The 18191-nt window shown below is 35.8% G+C and overlaps 1 protein-coding gene across 1 annotated transcript in view; it reads left to right on the top strand.

Annotated features, from left to right (window-relative positions):
* SHOC1 (shortage in chiasmata 1) overlaps positions 1-18191 on the top strand; it is a gene marked incomplete at its 3' end in the record, with an annotated part of 44993 nt that overhangs the window by 19999 nt on the left and 6803 nt on the right. The window contains exons 13-22 of the mRNA XM_082301148.1: positions 1312-1488; positions 4014-4121; positions 6243-6430; positions 11142-11214; positions 12626-12695; positions 13282-13460; positions 13955-14060; positions 15679-15790; positions 16722-16843; positions 17807-17900. Of these exons, the coding sequence (XP_082157274.1) occupies positions 1312-1488; positions 4014-4121; positions 6243-6430; positions 11142-11214; positions 12626-12695; positions 13282-13460; positions 13955-14060; positions 15679-15790; positions 16722-16843; positions 17807-17900 (1229 nt within the window). The remainder of the gene's footprint in view (positions 1-1311; positions 1489-4013; positions 4122-6242; positions 6431-11141; positions 11215-12625; positions 12696-13281; positions 13461-13954; positions 14061-15678; positions 15791-16721; positions 16844-17806; positions 17901-18191) is intronic.

Genomic DNA, 18191 nt, shown 5'->3' with positions numbered 1-18191 from the left:
TTGAGGGGGTGGTCAGGCATTGGAACATTGGAACTGGCTTCCCAGGGTAGAGGTGGAACCATCCCTGGAAGTTTAAAAAAACCTGTGCATGTGGCACTTGGGAACATGGTTTAGTAAACATGGTGGTGCTGGGTTAAGAGTCGATCTTAGTGATTCTATGATTCTATATAGTTTTGCAATATAAGTTCATATTAAATAGTATTGCTCAGACAAGTACAGAAATTATTAGACTTAGTCTCTTCTCTTTGTAACTGGTAGTACTGCAAGTAGATGGATATTTATTTTGGCACAGAGGTGAGAGCATGCTGTGGAGGTCCATCTTAGGACTAAAGCAAATTGCATGCAAAGTAAAAAGAGTAACTCAGACTTTGAGTTATGTCTGATCAAAATTAGCAGGCATGAAATCTCTTAGTGCCAGTCACTACCTTCCATTTATTGTTCTGCACATTTTTGTCTGACAGAGTAAATGAGAATTGGAGATGGAAGAGATCAGTAGTCATTTTGAAAGGAAAGATCTTTAGCACAATAGAAATAAACTATGGATTTATCTCATACATGACTGGGCCTCACCCCTTGAACTCTGGCTGTTGTACAAGGCATTGTATCAAAAAGCATAGCTGACAACACTTTTCTCATGCAGTATAAATGGTAGAGGAGAATCCATAAAATACTTATCCAAGCTATTTTACAGCCTCAAATTACGAATACCCAGCCCTAGGAAGTTGTAGGCCTAGCACAGATTAGTTTGGTTTTCCATGAAAATGCATTTGTTCCAACCGTGTGCTTAATGGGTTTTTCTTTCACAGAACCAGTGAAAGAGTAGAGTAGTCTTTTCATCTGTTCCCATCTGAGATGGGAATCATAGCTCTAAGCTTATTTTTTAATTTTTTTTTCCTAATAAATTTTGAAGCAAGACTCCTTTAATGCAGCTGGGGGGAAAAATTAGAGCTTTTTGGCAGTCAAAACAAAAATTAGCATTTTGAAAGTGACTACAATGTAGAAGCAGGCTGTAGAACAATTGAGTAGTAGAACAATCTTAGTGTGAGTCACAGGAGTAGAAAATCCTAACTTCTCATCATGCAGTTTGATCCTGTTATGAAATGCGTGGAACAGTGTGGTTGCCTGCTGTGAGGATCAGCTGATTGCTGCCGCTCAGGAGACTGTGGCAAGCAACTTTTTATCCATTGATGTTGCAGCTTTCATGAGCAAGATAAAGTTCTAATGTTTTGCTAGGTCTTTTGAATATTCATGTCCAGTAGTGGTATGTGAAACCAAACTTTATTATTATGTTTTGTTCATTGTGTTATCCAGAAAGCCAGTGCCAGGCATACTGCCTCTTGGAAGAAGCAGCCATTCCTGTACTAAAAGATTTGACACGTCTGGGTGTACTTGCTTCTGTTACTTGGAGCTTTGACAGTGTTAAATTTGATCATACAAGGTTTTTCTTAAAACAGCAAGAGAAAGTGATATGTGATAATTTTAAACAGGGTATGTCTTTTTAAAAAACATCTTTTCTTCTTTAAAACCAATACAGATTTAATTGGTGACACAAGATTCAAGGTGTTTTATAAATTAATGATAAATCTTTTAACAGTTTATCTTACAGACTTACAACAATTGATTTCTTCTTTTATTTTAAAAGTGTTTCATTGTTGTTCAGCATTACTTTTATTAACCTCATATTGCAATATAAAAGTATTCTAATTGGATTTCATTTTAAAATATTTTACATATGCTTCAGAAATGTCATTAGCAAACAATGTTTAAATTTTTTTCACATGCTAGATTTTAAAATTAAAAGTTTTCTGTGTGGTTTTGTTGTTTCTTTTCTTTTAGTAGCTATATTTTATTACCACCTGCATGCTGCCAAATACTATGCCCATATAGAAATGAGAAGGAAAAGAAATCCGTAATAATTTGGTTTCTTTCTGACTTCATTTCTCTCCTATGTGGCATGTGAAAGCCCAATAAACGCAGAAAAGTGAAAAGGAAAGTCAACAAAGTTAGGGATCCCTTACAAAGATTTTTGACTGTAAAGAGAGAGTCAGGAAAACTTAATTAGAGACTATGTTTGAGGAACATTTAGAAAGTTACTTATTATTTTGTGTTCTTTTTCGAGTTGTACAGCTCATAGTTGAGAACTAGTTGTAAGGATAACATACTAGGCTGTCTTCCACCTGCCAAGTTTCTATATTGTGTCACAGATTATGCAATAAACTCCTGCTGTCTCAACTTCATTACTTTCTGTGCTGAATGTATTTTTCTCAAAGAAAACATTAACGACCATGAAACCACAGATGAGAAAGAAGGCAAACAAAAAGAAACTGTAGTTAGCCCTGCAGAATGACAGCCTGTGATCTATAGTATTACCATATTAAAATTGTCAGCAGCAGTGTTCTCTCAATGTGAAGGAGCTTACAAAAAAAGTAAACACCATCTTCACAAACGTGAGGGACAAACATGGTATCTATATCTGTATCAGTGAATCACAGAAAGGAAAACATTAGGGAGAAAAGTATACAGAGAATTACTACTGCTTCTCTGAATCACGGAAAAAAATATAAGAGTCTGTATTTCAATTCAAGATTAATTAAGAAGACTTACATCCTCTCAAATGCAGTTTACATGCTATAGAAATTGCATTTTTTCCCAACTAAAACAACAGAAGGAAACAAGAACTTTCTTGCTGAAAGGCCCACAGAAACAATGAAGAAATTATCCTATTCATTCCTAATGAATATTTCTCTATCTCTGTAGGAGATACCAAAATCTCCCTGGTAACATACTTCTTTTATTTGCTTCCTTGTCTTAAGTAGTTTCACAATATCCAGTCTTATTCCACTTTGCTCCAGAGTATTCTGATCTATTTGCCCCTTAATCCCTGAGTGAACATAGAAAACAATCACTTACTATGCTGGTAGTGATCTCTTAGCAGATTATTATTCACCTGCTGGTCTTTTCTGCATCAACTATCACCAAGTGTTCCAGTCTTTCATCATAAAACTGTGTTACTTTGTTTCTAAATGACCTGTATTCCTCACTGAGTTTTTATGGTGTTTGATGTAAAGAGCTGGACATAGTCCTTCAGTTTCAGCACCTTCACTGACAGAGCTGAACATTCACTTTCTGTATTTCGATGTAGAGTAGTTGCAAGATCTTAGCCTTTCATGCAGTTTCCAGCTAAGTCCTTCTGTATGTTGTGTCCTTAAGTTGATTTTTCCTTCCTAAGTGCTTTGCTTGTCTTTTTGAATTAAAAGTTATGTTAATCCCAGTACACAGAACTAGCTACTATTTTCCTCCTAGAATGCACCTTCAGCTGTAGTAATTTACACTTTAATTATCTTCCTCAACCATTTTTAGCATCTTGAAGTATGTATTTCATTATTAAGCACGCTTACTCTGCAGTTGAATTTTCAAAAATATCTGGTTTATGATAATGAATGCTACCATTACCTGAGTGCAATTCCCAAAAATACCTTCTGTCTTCAGACTAGAAATTCGGTCTGGTTCAATCAAGTCCTAGAATATATATTCAAAATGGATACATAATACAGAATAGGAAGCCCATAAATGGTTTGATTTACATGGGTCTAAGAAGAAGCAGATGTCATCCAAATTTACCTTCTTGAAGGTGAAGATTCTCATCATGAGATGTTAATTAGGTGTAGAGAATTGCCACACTAAAATTAGTAAAGCAATGTGGTTTTAATGATATGCCATGGGGAACTGTTATCTCCTGCTCCAGAAAGCACCATGTATCTGTACACACCTTTCAAAAACACTTCCCTGTGTGCCACTTGCTTTGGGTCAGAGGACCTGGGAAAAGTTATGCTATATTGTAAGCTATTTGGAAAGACCACCAGATCTGAAAGTTAACCTTTGAAGGTTATCTATGTTTAAGTGTGTTTAATGAAAATGCTTAGATACCAGGATCTTTTAAACTGATTACGTATATATGTTATATAAGTCGTAAAATTTTCTGTAGACCACACCTCTGTCTTCTATTTGTAAAGGTAAAATAGATGAGAAGGAGATCATGCTGTTCAGACATGCTGCTCTGGTACACCTGCTGGTGACAGTTCGAGATCTGCTACTAACATGTGGCTTGGATACAGCTCTAGGTTTGTTTTCAGTACTGAATAATGATATCCAGAAAACCAAAGCTTTGTGTGTGTTCTGCAGACCATCCCTCATGTTTGTAGCTGTGACTCTTTGTCATTGGGGTATATGCTTAGTTCATGACTGATAGACCATTGTTTATGTTATTCCATGGATTGTTAAGAACTTCCACATGTGTAATGTGTCTTGTATCTCAGAATGACAAATTTTCTTTGGAATCTCTGTGTGGAAATGGAGGAATGCAAAAATGTCAAGTCCTTCCCTATCTGCCATATATCTTTTGTGAGTGTGGAACACTCTCCACACAAAATAGCATTAGGCTTCATGGAAGTAAGTACTTAAATCTGAGAGCATTTTAAGCAAAATCTTAAATGTTATCTAATGTGTCATGTGGAAGGACGTTTAAAAGTACAACATTGGACTTACGTAGAAGTTTTTTTTGAGCTTTTCTGGTCTTATTCAAATTTGGAATATGGCAATCCACTGTAACCCAGTTTAATGCCTGAAATGATAGTGCTGAGCTTGTAAATTCCCATAGTTGTGTATTGTGAATTTTCAGATACCTCTGTCAGGATAGATCCATAAGAAGCTGAAGTCAGTGCTTACGAATGCCCTAGGAAAGTCAGACTCCCTCTGTCTTTATAGGAGATAAAGTTGCTTCGGAGCATCTAATTTCAGTCTGAACTATCCCCTGATGGATGGTGTTTCCTTAAAATTGATGTAAAATGTAAGACATCTGCCATGAACTGAACTGTAGGAAAATTAAATTATTTTGTATTTCCTTAAATGTTTCTATAAACAACAAAAGAGTAGGAAGAAGAATACAGAATGAATACATAAGTAGAATCCTAGGCACAATTCTTTTCTATACTTACTATAAATGACGTAGAAGGATGGGAGAAAGAAAAATGAACAGTTCTTCCTCCACTGTTTATTGTAGCAGAACCACTCCTAGATGATATTTCAGAATTGCAGAAACCACCTGTATTTCCAAACCTGAGCAACAGCTCACACAGGAAACTGTACAAGTAAAAAAGATCTGAAAAAAAATTAGAAAATTGAGCAAGATACTAAGTAGGCCTTGTGTCTTCACTGTTATGGTGTTGTGTGTACTAGTTTGAAAACAAACCAGTGGGAGGCACCAAGTCAGAATAACAATTTAATAGGGAAATTTTTAAAAAAGGCAGAAAACGCTGGTTCAAACTGACAGAGTCAGGATACAACCTGACACCCTGTTAGTCAGGGTGCTGGTAGCAGTCTGATAAGATGGTGGCTGCAGTCCTCCTGAAGTGTTGGATGTGGTTCTGTTGAAGTGGTGGTCCTGTAGAGGGGTCTGCTCTTCCTCAGAAGGTCCAGTGGTGGCTGTGTAGCTCCTGTCCTCTGGGAATCCAGTGGAAGGGGTGGCTGTGGTGCTCAGAATCTCAGATTATATCCAGGATGAAATGCTTGGTTCCTCCTTCTGGGTGGAGCATCTCCCAGTGGGATGATGAATCATGAGGCCAGGCATTGATGGGCTCATTAGCAGAAGATAGTCCGGAGGGAGGAGGCAAGGAAACACTGCCCCACCTGGTTTCAACAGCTCATGAGGATGGTAGTAGAATACACTGCAACCCAGGACATTGTGCTGTGTGATTCATTATGTAGTTGTATTGGATTTATTTATTCTTTATGCATTTTCAAATAACACCAGCATTGTTCACCATTTATACATAGAAGGCATCATTCAAAGTTGAGAATAGTTGTGATAATGAGTTATCTGAGAGGTAAACACAGGACAAAAAAGCTTTAGACAATGGTGATAGAAATACTGTTGTTACTTAATATAAATGATATAGGTTAATTAAGTGTAACAGTGTTGCTGCTAGCATCTGCAGCTTTAGGATGTAGTCTTGTATAATTCTAGCTGGAGTTACATAGCAGATACTACATAAAGTCTTAAAAATGCCATTTATGTACAGGATTAGTGGTCATATTCTCCTTTCATACTGGGGAGTCATTAAATTTTTATCTGTTTTTGTGCAAGATACTGTCACATAGATTTTAAATTGATGTACATATTGCACACAATGCTTGACAATTATCTTTTGTCACTGCATTTACTTCTTTTGTTGCTTTATTAACAGGTTATTTGTCCAAGGCAAAGGATATCTATAAAAACATTTTAGAATCCTGTTTGAATAATATCTGGAGGCAGTTGAAGATTGTGCAATACAGCAGCCAGAAAAAGCATGAAACACATCCCAAAATAACAGCACTTCAGCGTGAAATATTAAATTGGATGAAAAGTTATGGAGAGAAGCACAGTGTTAAGGTTAACAAACAATGTAACCAATTTCTCTTAGCAAACAAAATTGTTCCAGTTTATATAAATAATTGCAAAACTATGTTTTAACAAGTGTTTGTGTATGGAAAAAAAGCCTAGTAATTACCTCATGGTATCTATTAAGGGTAACATAAATTTTAAGAACTTTGTCACAGCAGTACAAGTTTTTGTTTGATCAAATCTCCCCTTGCTGCATGCATGAAGTAACATGGAAAAGAGTTTTAACACTGCCAAGGATTTATCTTGTTGCAGGTGGTTTTGTTTTCCTGATAAGTATATTGTATCACATCAGTAACTAAAAATTATAATATAACCTTTTACTTGAAAGTATCGATCATCTGACATAGAGAGAATCATAGCACAATTCACGGTTGCGTGATTGTACACTGTGGTGTACTCCACATACACCAAGGAGAGTGTGAGTGTTGTTATCCACAGATATGCTGGTTAAGCAGAGGTTATCAGGCCAACCTCCTGGCATTTGAGTTACATAAAAAGCAAATATCTGTGAGTGATAACTTGGGCACGGAAGACAGGGCTTTGGACGATATTCAAATTATCCAAATATTTTCTTTCCTGGATATCTGAGTATTTTGGGTGATACAACACAGTGCAAAATACCTCTTTCCTTTACAGAATATTTATTGTTTCTTTACAGAATACTGATCACATTAGGAAACAGACAGAATGAAATGCACAGTGTTTAAGTGTTCTAATTGTTTGGAATAGAGTTTATGCTCCTAAACACAGCCAAAAAAGCTCTTTAAGTTTACTTTATTTTAGCTTCTTTCCATACTTCACTTCCCGAGGATTTATTCTTCTTGTGTTTCTTTTAAGAGTTGCAGTAGGTGCTCTTTACATCTTTTGATTGAATTTTGCTGAGAAGAACAATATAACAGCTTATTATACACCCTTTTAGAATTTAAAATTAAAACAAAGCAACAAAAATAAATTTATTGTCTTGTTGTCTGCCCTTCAACAGACACACTAAGATGATTTTGCATCCTTTTCTTCTTCTTAAGAGCAACACATTTTGCTTTGTGACATTAGGATTATGTTGTAGTAGAAGGCTTATGAGAACTTTGTCATCTTGATGTCAGCTCAGTGATAATTTGGCTTTTCTTCTGAACTCTACTAGCTGTGATTTTTTTTAAATTTTAGCTATAATTCCTGAGCTTTTACTTGCTTGCTTCACTTAGTCATGCAGAGATATGCGTGCAATGTAAGGCTGTATATGATTTCATTAACAATTATTAATTGTTTACTGTTTCCTAACATTCAGAGACAGGTTTCAATGAGCCAGAACAGGTAGGAGTATTTTGGTTTTAATAAAAAGTAAAAGTTGCGTTCAATAAACTATTTACTGTTCTACCATATCACATCAGTATCAGTTAATATGATGTGAAATATGATAATCGCAATCCTTTTATTAGCCAAAGTTGTTATTGATGCAGGATTGTAATGGTACATTTCCTTTATAAGGAAGAAGTTACTGCTGGTTTAGAAAAATAAAATTTTGCTCTATCTTTCATTACCTTTGTACTTATGATTAGATAGGACATGACAAAAAATTTCATCTAGATCATCTAGCATATAATTAGATGAACGTATAATGAGTCTCCTGTTGAATTATGTGCAGAAAAGCACGTCTACATTTTTAAATGCAGTTGTCCAAAACTGCTTATAAAGGTGCCAGTGGATTCTTAAGTGGCTCTTCTGTGCACCTACTTGGAAAATTGAAATCTGCCTTATGATTGTCTATCTGACCAGAATTTCTTTTCTGGCAAGATCTAACATGCTTTTAATATTTACACATATGATTATCTTATGTCTTTAGTCTTAAGAAACAGACAGTGCTGTGTGCCTTCTTAAAAATCTTGTGTACACCACAAAAAGTGTCTATACAATGGCATAAAAGTTCAGAGATCGTTGTGTCAGAAAGTCTGGTGTATGTATGTAGGTACATATTCTTCTTTATATACATCATATGGCACATGTTTAGTTTGTATCGGTTGAAATGATGGACAAGGTAAACACCTTCTCTGGTGGTGATTCTTTTTATTACTGTGTCAGTTTGGTAGACTCTAATCCTTTTCAATATTTTCGTCTTAAGCAATATTTAATGAATCTCAGATCTCTGGCAAGAACTCTTTAATGACTCTATCTACGGACTGGAAAATCTTTCTAATTAGTTCAGCAATACATTCAGTACCTCCCTCCAGTACATCAGTACCTTGCAGGCTAAATTCTAGATATCTTTAGTTGAAGTTTTGTCTCCATAAAGGATAGTGCTTATAATGTGACAAATCTGTCTAGTACAATAGTAATAGTGTGGTATAATATCTTTAGACAGTTATCTTTAAGTAGCATTTTTATTTTCAATCAAATATTCCCATTTAAGGTTTCTTCTAGAAGAGCTTTATTCAGAATAATAATGCACACATACACCCAAGTTCCAAATTGTTGATGGTTGGAGAAAAACAGCCAGCAAAACTTAGACCTTGAATATGGGGAGAGAAGATTTGAGACTGCTGGAGGAGCTACTTAGTAAGATCCAGGGGAAATCTGGTTTTGAAGGTATTGGGGTCCAGGAATGCTGGTCACTTTTTAAGAGCCATCTTTTCTGAGTACAGGAACAGGCAATTCCAACATGTCAAAAGCCAAGCAAGCAAGGCAGAAGCCTGGCATGGTTGAGCAGGGATCTTTTAGAATTTAGGTGGAAAAGGAACATGTGTGGACTTTGGAAGTCACTTATGAACAGGTGACATGAAGTGGCTATGGAGAGGCTGTTCACTCCTGTAGGGAGAAAATTTATGTGGCCAAAGCTCAATTGAAGTTCAAGCTGGCCAGCACTGTGAAGGATGACAAAAAATGCTTTTTTAAATCAGTCAGGAGCAGAATGGGAATCAGAGACAACATTGGTTAGTTGCTCGACAAGGTTAGTCACCTTACAAACAGGGATGTAGATGAAGCAGAGACATTCAGTGCCTTTTCTTGTCTCTGTCTTCCATCCCCAGAGACCAGTTTTAGAAGACTGTGACTGAGGATGATGATAAACTCTCAGCCAATCCTGAACTTTTTTGAGACTTGCTGCTCCATCTGGATGTGCATAGACCTATAGAGCCCAATGGGGTTCATCCCAGGCTACTGAAGGAGCTCAAAACTGTCATTGTGGGACCTGTCTCCATTATTTTTCAGCAGTATTGGGAGTCTGGAGAGATTCCAGCTGATTGGAAGATGTTAAATGTTGTTTCAGTTTTCAAGAAGGGAAAGAAGGAAGCCTCTGGTAAAATTATAGAAAAGGTTGTTCTGGGAATTACTGAAGAACGCATGAGACAGTGCAGTCATTGGCCACAACCAGCACAGGCTCACAAGAGAAAAGTGCTACTTAAACAACTTAATTTCCTTTCTTTTTCCACTTATGACAAGGTGACCCATCTAGTTGACCAAGGGAAGCCAGTGAGTGTGGTTTTTAATTTTAGCAGACTTTTGATACTGTCTCTCACAATATCCTGGATGAACTGTTCATCACAGAGCTAGACAAGTCCGTAATACTGGGTTGGGTGACCAATTGACTGATTGGTTGAGCTCAAAGAATTGCAGTGAATGGAATCAGGCTGGTGGCCAGTGGTGTTCCCCAGGGCTCAGTTTTAGGGCCAGTGCTCTTAAATGTTTTTATAAGTCATCTGGACACAGGAATCAAAAGCACATTAAGTGATTTTACTGATGATACTAAATTAGGAGGAGTAGTGGACTCTCTTGAAGGTAGAAAGGCCTTACAGAAGAATCAGACTAGAGAGCTGAGCAGTCACCAGCTGTATGAACTATACTGAGAGCAAGTGCCAAATTCTCCACCTGGAGTGGGGCTGTTGTGGTTATACATAAAAATTGGGAGAGAAGAGACTGGAGTGCAGTGGGAAGAGACTAGAAGTCTGGGTTAATGGCAGGTTGACTGAGGCCCTGGCAGGCAGGAGAGCCACCCGTGTCCTGGGGTGCATCAGGCCCAGCATCACCAGCCGGGCAAGGGAGGGGATTGTCCCGCTCTGCTCTGCACTGGGGCAGCCTCACCTCGAGTGCTGGGGGCAGGTCTGGGTGCCACAATACAAGGAGGATATCAAACTTGTCTGTTTTCTGTGTCCAGAGGAAGGGGACCAAGATACATTGAAAGGCCTCAAGGGCAAGAGGAGGGGCAGCTGAGGTCACTTCTCTTGTTCAGCTTAGGGAAGAGAAGGCTGAGGCGTGACCCCATCACAGCCTACACCTTCCTCAAGCAAGACAGCAGAGGGGAAGGTGCATATCTTCTCTGGTGACCAGCAATAGGACACAAGCAACTGGATGAAGCTGTGTCAGAGGAAGTTCAGACATATTGGGCAAAAGATTCTTCACTTAGACCCTGGAGCAGGCTCCTACATAAGTGGTTAAAGCACCAAGCCTGTCCATGTCCAAGAAGCACTTAGACATAGTCATTTGGTTTAGTTTTAGGTAGTCCTGTGAGAAGCAGGGAGCTGGACTCTATCCTTTTGGGTCCTTTCCAACTTGAGATATTCTATGATTGTCATTGTGGAAAACTAAGTTTCTATTTTTGCCATCTGTTTATTCAATCTTGTGTTTTCTGTGCAAAGGAGAAAGAAAGATGTATGCAGGCTGAAAGAAGAATTTTTTTATATTACTAGATTTCCTTTTACTTGTCTTCATACAGATACTAATCATTACAAGGATGGACTCTGAAAGAGAAAAAGCTGCCTTCATTCACCCATTATCTATGATAGAAGGTAAATAATTATTTTATGTATAATTTTGAAACAAAAAGTGGCTGTTATTCTGTGGGTTGCTGCATTCTTGTTTGAATGCTTGGTGCAGGTGTTTCTCCCTTCTCATCAGGAGCCTTTCTACATACTTTTCTCACTGTTTAATATTTTCTAACTATTCCATCAGCCTTTTTTCTTTTTTTAAATTTTATTTTCTCCTGATTAAGAGTGGTATGATGTTTTCTATTGCAAGAGAGTGAAATGTATCTGTTGAGTCAAAGATTTTTTAACAGAACAATTAGCCCATTGCCTAATTATATTTGCATCTGTTATCTTGATCAGATTGTCTCATTGTTTTTAGCTGATCATTGGTCTCATGCTTTCTTCCTTGCAAGCTTATTCAGAGCAGTTAGATTTTAAAAGTCTTGACTAAACTCCCCAGCATAAAGCCTTGAATGAGTAGTTGGGTACAGATCATATTTTCCCCTAGCTATGTGTTGCTGATCCAGTTTGCTAATTTGTTAAATATGTCAGCATAAACTGTAGCAATATATAAAAATCAAGGTAAAAAAATTCTGTTCCCAATAACCCACCTCCCCGCTGATACAAACAGCACTTTCATCATTTCAGCATTTTACCTGTGAGTAATTTCTGAACAAGCTTGTTCAACACTGCAAATTCAGCTGGTAAAACAAACATGTTTCAGAAAAATTGTAATTTGAGACTATAGTTATGTTTAGAGCAAGTCATTGATCCTTTTATATTGTTTTTTTTAAATCCCTTTTCATAAATCCTACTGGCATGAACTTTATCACGTGTCATGTACTACACTGTTCTTTTGCCTTTAAAAATAAAGTTAGATTTCCTGTGCTCTTAAAAGAAGAAAGACTGCCTTTTAGAATGTTTTGAAAGGGAGGAGGCATGTTCACAGTGCTTTTACTAATAATAATATTTAATGAAAAGGGTTTTATTTGTTTTAAGATCTTAAGACTTGGTTGCAAACACAGGTCAATCCAACTACACTCTTGAAAAGAAGCACTTGTGTAATACCGATATTCCTTCTTAGATACATCTTTCAGTTAAAATTTCAAAGGTATAAAAAGTATAAAGAAATTTAACCTATAAAGGAGCAAATGTGCTTCCTGTTGTATTATTCTTTAATTATTCACTTTAAGGTAACAGGATTGTGAGTTTGTGAGAAGTGAAACTTGTTTGTGTTACTTTTTCCTTGGGTTCTGAGAAGGAAGTTTCTAAATCATTACATCCAACAGTACAATACAAACTGAAATTGTGTAGGACTTCACCAAGACAGAGTATGTAATACTTAAAATTTTAATAACTTGTGTTGTTCCACATTTGCTACTTACTGTTGTGGATTGATTGGTAGACACAGAGGCTCATTTATTTCATCAACTGTTTAATTATTTTTAAGCAGGCTTGAAAGTTGTGGATTTGAATTCTGAGAAAAAAGGAAGCCATTTAGGTTGCAAAGAGATCATAAGCAGGTAAGTTAAATTCTTGATTCTTGAGAACAAATTCTTTAATCAGGAATAAGGTCAGTGAAACTTTAGTTACTTTTTAAAATTTCTATGGCACTTTCCAATCTGAAGTGAAGTTTTCATTATATGAACCTACACCTTCATTTTTAAAGTGGAGAATATTTTCCACTCTAGAAAAATGCTTAGCAAGGCTCAGAGGAACTCTCAGAGGACAAACAGTTGCATATTCCTAGCCTTATATGTTGTTTTGCATGTTTTAGAAAAACTTTTAAAGAGAAATATGTAGAAAAACATGATTTTTTCATGTTTTAGGGAAAAGTGGTGAAAGAGCGTAACAGAAGAAATGGCAAATTACGACATTTCTGGAAAATATATTTTGGGGAGATAATTGTAGGGAGAAGAGTACAGCTTTTGTTTTTTAAATGAATTTTTAAGGGAGTTGGAACTTTAGGCAGGAAGAGTAAATATTTTTTTGTAAACAGACTTTAGCAGTTAGAATTTGTCAAAGTAACACTGTGTTTATTTTGCTCTGAGGGTACTTCTACCTGCATGTAATTTTATTCATGTTCTGTTGGGGTTTTTTAAGCCTTAGTAGATATTCCTGCATTATTGTACATAATCAGCAACTTGGACCTGACTTCCCTTGGACACACTTCTCATTAGTAATGGAATATGATTATTCTGAAAATTCTGGCTGGAAAAATCTGTGCAAAAATCTGAATGTTACTTACATGACTTTTAAAACCACCCTCCCTGAAACAGTACAAATGGGTAAGTGCTCTCCAGAATTGTAATGAACAGGCTGACATATGAAAACATTTTCTGTTCCATAAAATGGTACATTCATGTGCCTGTAGAAGAGAATGAGTAGTATGTTCTGAAGGATAAAGCTAAATAAACAGAGCTGGGTTATCTGTGCAGCAAGGAGGTGTTTTTCTTTGAGTGTAACCCTAGTTTTGGCTAGGATATAGTAGTACATGTGGGTTTATAAGAGACTTGTGCCAAGTTCCCAGGTTGTTTGCAGCTTCTGCAAGCTGTATCCACGCTTCCTCATCCTAAGGGAATGTTGTAGATCTAAAGAAATCTGAATTAAAGTGTAATTTCAATGGCATTCAAGAGTTTAATCTGGGGGGAAAAAACCTATAGAGTGGAATAGTTTTATTGAAGATGAATAAAACTTGCATTTTTAAAAGATATGTCCATTAAATGTATCCTTAGTTTTTTTGCTTGTTAAACTATTGTCTTACATATACAAAATGTTTCAGGGAATCGTGGTGGTTCCTGTCTTCTGAAAGTACAGATTCCATATGTATTTCTGACAACTGAAGGTCTTCTTAATATGCCAGATATTCTTCAGCTTTTTGAGTCCAAGTGAGTGAAAAGAATCTATATGGACTATTTATTTTCAGATTTTCAGGACATGTATGTTGTTCTACTGTATCATGTATTAGTCATTTACTTAGCTATCAGGTACATTTCTGCAATTACACTATTAACATTTTAAGAGACAAGAATATAGTTTTTCTGTTGAAGTTGATAATTTAGTACTAGAGATTCACACACATGCCTATCAGAATAGAATTGGCCAATTTTTTTTTATTGTTATAATGAGGTGGTACTTTTTAATCAAAACAACTTTTTAAATTGTCTACTTTTCTCTGAAAATTGTAATGCTAATCTTTTTTTATTTTTCTTTAATGCTTCTTTGTCCTTGGAAGACTTTGTATTTAATTCATTGTAAAAATTGCTTTTGGGGTTTTTTTGTTGTTGTTGTTGTTTTTATCTGGTGAAGCTGTGCTAAATACCCAAACTGAAAAATAGTAAAACATCTTATTTTCTGATGCATCACAGTATTTGGGAGAGACGAAGTTTAAAACAAAAGCTAATTTATTCATAAAATTCAGATCTTATATTCACTTAATTTTTAATACCTGTACGAAAACTTCCAGGGTTGTAAATCATTGTGCTTCTTTATTATTTACTTTAACGTAATTTTCTTGAATTTTGCTTTCACAGTAATACATACCAGGTAAAGCTACCTTTTATCTGATGGAGGGGGAAAAAAAAAGAAAAATAGAAATAGGGACCAGAGCAGCAATATCTCTCAGACATGGTGACCGAGATACGGGTAGCTGATTTCACCATGTTGCTGGAGAGACATGCCAGTTTTTATCCTAGCTTTATCCTCGAGTCAGCTGTGGAGCCATTTTTGGTCTGCGTCTTATTACAGTTCAGTAGGGGAAAAAAATTTATGTCTCTGACTTTTAAAATTTGAACACATAATCTGACATGCTTTTAAACTCTGACTTGTTCAAGTTCTCTGTTCAGTCTGGCCATAAGCCAAATAGCTGGGAATGCTGTTTTGTTACTTTCTCACTAGCTCCTTTTAGCACTGGTGAAGAGGTTAAATAGGTGAGTAAAGAGCTGTACAATTTCAGAAAAGGTAATAGTTTAGTTTTTTAAAACATCTGAGTACACTGCCCATACAAGTTTCTAGAGGCCATACTGCTGGCAGATTCACGTTTAGGTCTCTTGTATTTCCTAGTAAAACACAACAGGAGGCTGTGCTGCTGGCAGTTTTAAGTCACTGAGAAATTTTAGAATCATACCAATGGCCATCAGGGAGTTTGCTTTGCCTTGTGCTGCACAATCATGAAAGGAGGAAAAGAAATGCAATATGCAAAGTTAGTCAGAAGGAGTTTCAAATTTTCTGTCTTAGTTTCTATATTACCTCTTTTTTTTTGTAAACTGAAAGCCTGGATATCAAGGTCATGCTCAATAAAGTTAGCAACATAATTTAATTTCACTAAATCACTGCTACATTGGTGTGCATTGTTCAAGTGTGTCTTACAGTGAACTGAGCATTTGAGAAAGATCAAGACTATGTAAGTTTAAAAACTGTATTAAGGGGTGTATGTTATTCATTTGCTTTAAGAAAATAGTAATATTTTATTGCTTGAGTTTTAATAAAATAATTTTACTTCTTCAGTTACAGCATTACCTTTGTTGAAAGAAGCAGTAGTTATTCCTTAAGGCTCTTTGGAAGTATAGATCGATACGTTGTGTTGACAATAGATGAATGTACTGCAATCTTTTTGCAGGTACTGTGAAACTACTGAAAAATGAAACTATTGTGTCCAAGTTCTGTTATGTGTTGGGTCACTTTTAGGCCATCTCTTCAGACTTCTAGCATATCTTTCTTCTTCATAATCATATTTAATTCATGCATTGTTTCACATCACAAATCATTAACCCTGAAATTCTGTGCCAGTTTGACTAGTTTAAAATGCTCTCAGTTTCTTCACTAAAGTAACATTTGACCTGTGATTTGTTTATATGAAATGTAATTAAAGGATGCGTACTTGAAAATAACAACCAATTAAATGCATTTCGGGCTGTATTCTCTTACCAATGTGTATATTAATTCCTCCCATTTTGGATGGTCAACTGAATTAGTCTATCGAATAATTTGTCCTGCTTTTAATAAAGAATATTAGCTTAAGCAATAGCATACTAGTTAAATTTCGGTATGCAGCAAAACAGATTGCAGGTAGAAGAACGGCTTCTGAAAGGTAGATAAATAATTAAATAATCAATTAGTATTACAAGTACAACGTAGACATTCCTACAAGCTGCTGCTATTAGTGATGTTGTACTTTATATAGTTAATGTAGGTGTAATATGATTTGTACAGGCTAAGTAAGTACTTCAGAAGTTTATAACAATATTTTGCATTATTGAAGTTCCCAAAAAATCTTAAGAACAGCCTAAAAAGGTATTGACACTTTCTTTTTAGAGGAAGGAAGAAGGGGCATGAAGCAGTGAATCAACCTTTTGAAGTTCAAAGAAAATAAAAGTTGGGAATAAAAGCTATTTCTCCCAATTCCCATATGTGTCCTTAATGCTTACATTATTTAGCTGTATTTATGTTTGATCTGGTTTCTGCATATTATATTGATACTCATTAAAAGCGTGGGCAGCCATGGTAATGTATTTATTTAGTTTTTACTCTGTATTTAAATTCCATGGTAGAGTATGGAAGAACTAAATTGTGAGGACTCCTGTGACACTGTAATATCAAGGCTGGTGACATTATCACTCCAGTATACATGCTGTTGGATTATTTTCTATTCCAGAGAAAGACTGAGTTTAGAGTAAGTTGTGAAATTCTTTTGTTATCCTAGTATTTTTAAAACAAACTTGTCCCTAAAGAAAGCAGCTTATTAGAACAAGTTGTTACTCATTTTTCTTTGAACTTCTCTGCAGGAATACATTTCTCTTAAAAATACGAATATTGTAGTCTCATATTTCTAGTGGTCTTTGAGTTTTTCACTTAGTTACAATGTTGTTATGCTCCTACTGAAAAACTCAGTGAAATAATAAAAGTAACAGTGACCACTGGAGACCACCAAAATGTTTGAAAAGTTGGTTTTTGTTTGTAAAGCTATTTTTAGTCTTACACAAGAGACAAAGAAATGGTTGTTACAAAATAACAGAGTTTGAGGCAGGCAATACTAAGGTGAGGTGTGTTGCAAATGTGCGGGTCCAGAAATTTCACAACTCTAAGGATATGAAACACTGGAATTATTTTTACATCTGTTTGAAGTAAATTCACCCCTACAAATGCATGGTTGTGAATTACTGTGTTACTACCACTGTATATAGTTTGCAACAGGGAAACATTCTTAAAGTGTTCTTCCAGTGCATCGGTAGTTCTCCTTTTGCTAGGGAAGCACACCTTTTGTTCACATAGTTAATAAACATTAATTTATTACCTCTTTTGAGATTTTTTTTTTCTATAAGCAAGTCGTTGCTTAATTTCCTCTCTGTTTTTTCTCCAGTGTCTCCAGTGACTGACCTTGATCCAGACCTTTGCTTTTCAGACCAGACTTGCTTTGCTGTAGACTGACTCTGTTTTCTTTCCTTACAGTCCATCCTTCAGCAGTCAATCCCTTAATGTATCCTAGCTCTCCTTCCACAGATATTAATGCTCAAACTGTACCAGTATTCTGAATTCCAGGAAATGAAGCAGATATTTGTGAAGACATGGAACAAATGGTTTGAGATAATTACATGTGCATATTAAATATTTATGATCCAGTGAAACTGTTTTACAGGTACAATCTCAAGGGAAATACTCTGCTTAACCTTGTCTCAATTTATGCCATTCTAATTGAACTTACACCGAAGTCAGAAGACTTTGAAGTGAAGGTAGTTTTTTTCTTCATGATACGATATTTCTAAAGAGCTCAGTCAAGTATGCCTTCTACATCGAAAACATAAAATAGCTCAAAATTACTAAAATAGAAGAGGATCTTAGTTCAGTGCTGCTGAAATCAGTGAAAAGACTGTGTTGACTGCAATACAAGTTGAATCAGATTCAAATAGCAGTTGAATGACTAGGAGTCAAAGAATTATATAATACCTTTAATAAGTTATTAGAATATATATTAATCCTCCTTATGTCTTAATTTGAAATTTCATATCAATATTGTGTTGCTG

Source organism: Coloeus monedula (genome assembly GCF_965178545.1).
Source record: "Coloeus monedula genome assembly, chromosome: Z".
Lineage (NCBI taxonomy): Eukaryota > Metazoa > Chordata > Aves > Passeriformes > Corvidae > Coloeus > Coloeus monedula.
This window is presented reverse-complemented; position numbering and strand designations above follow the sequence as displayed.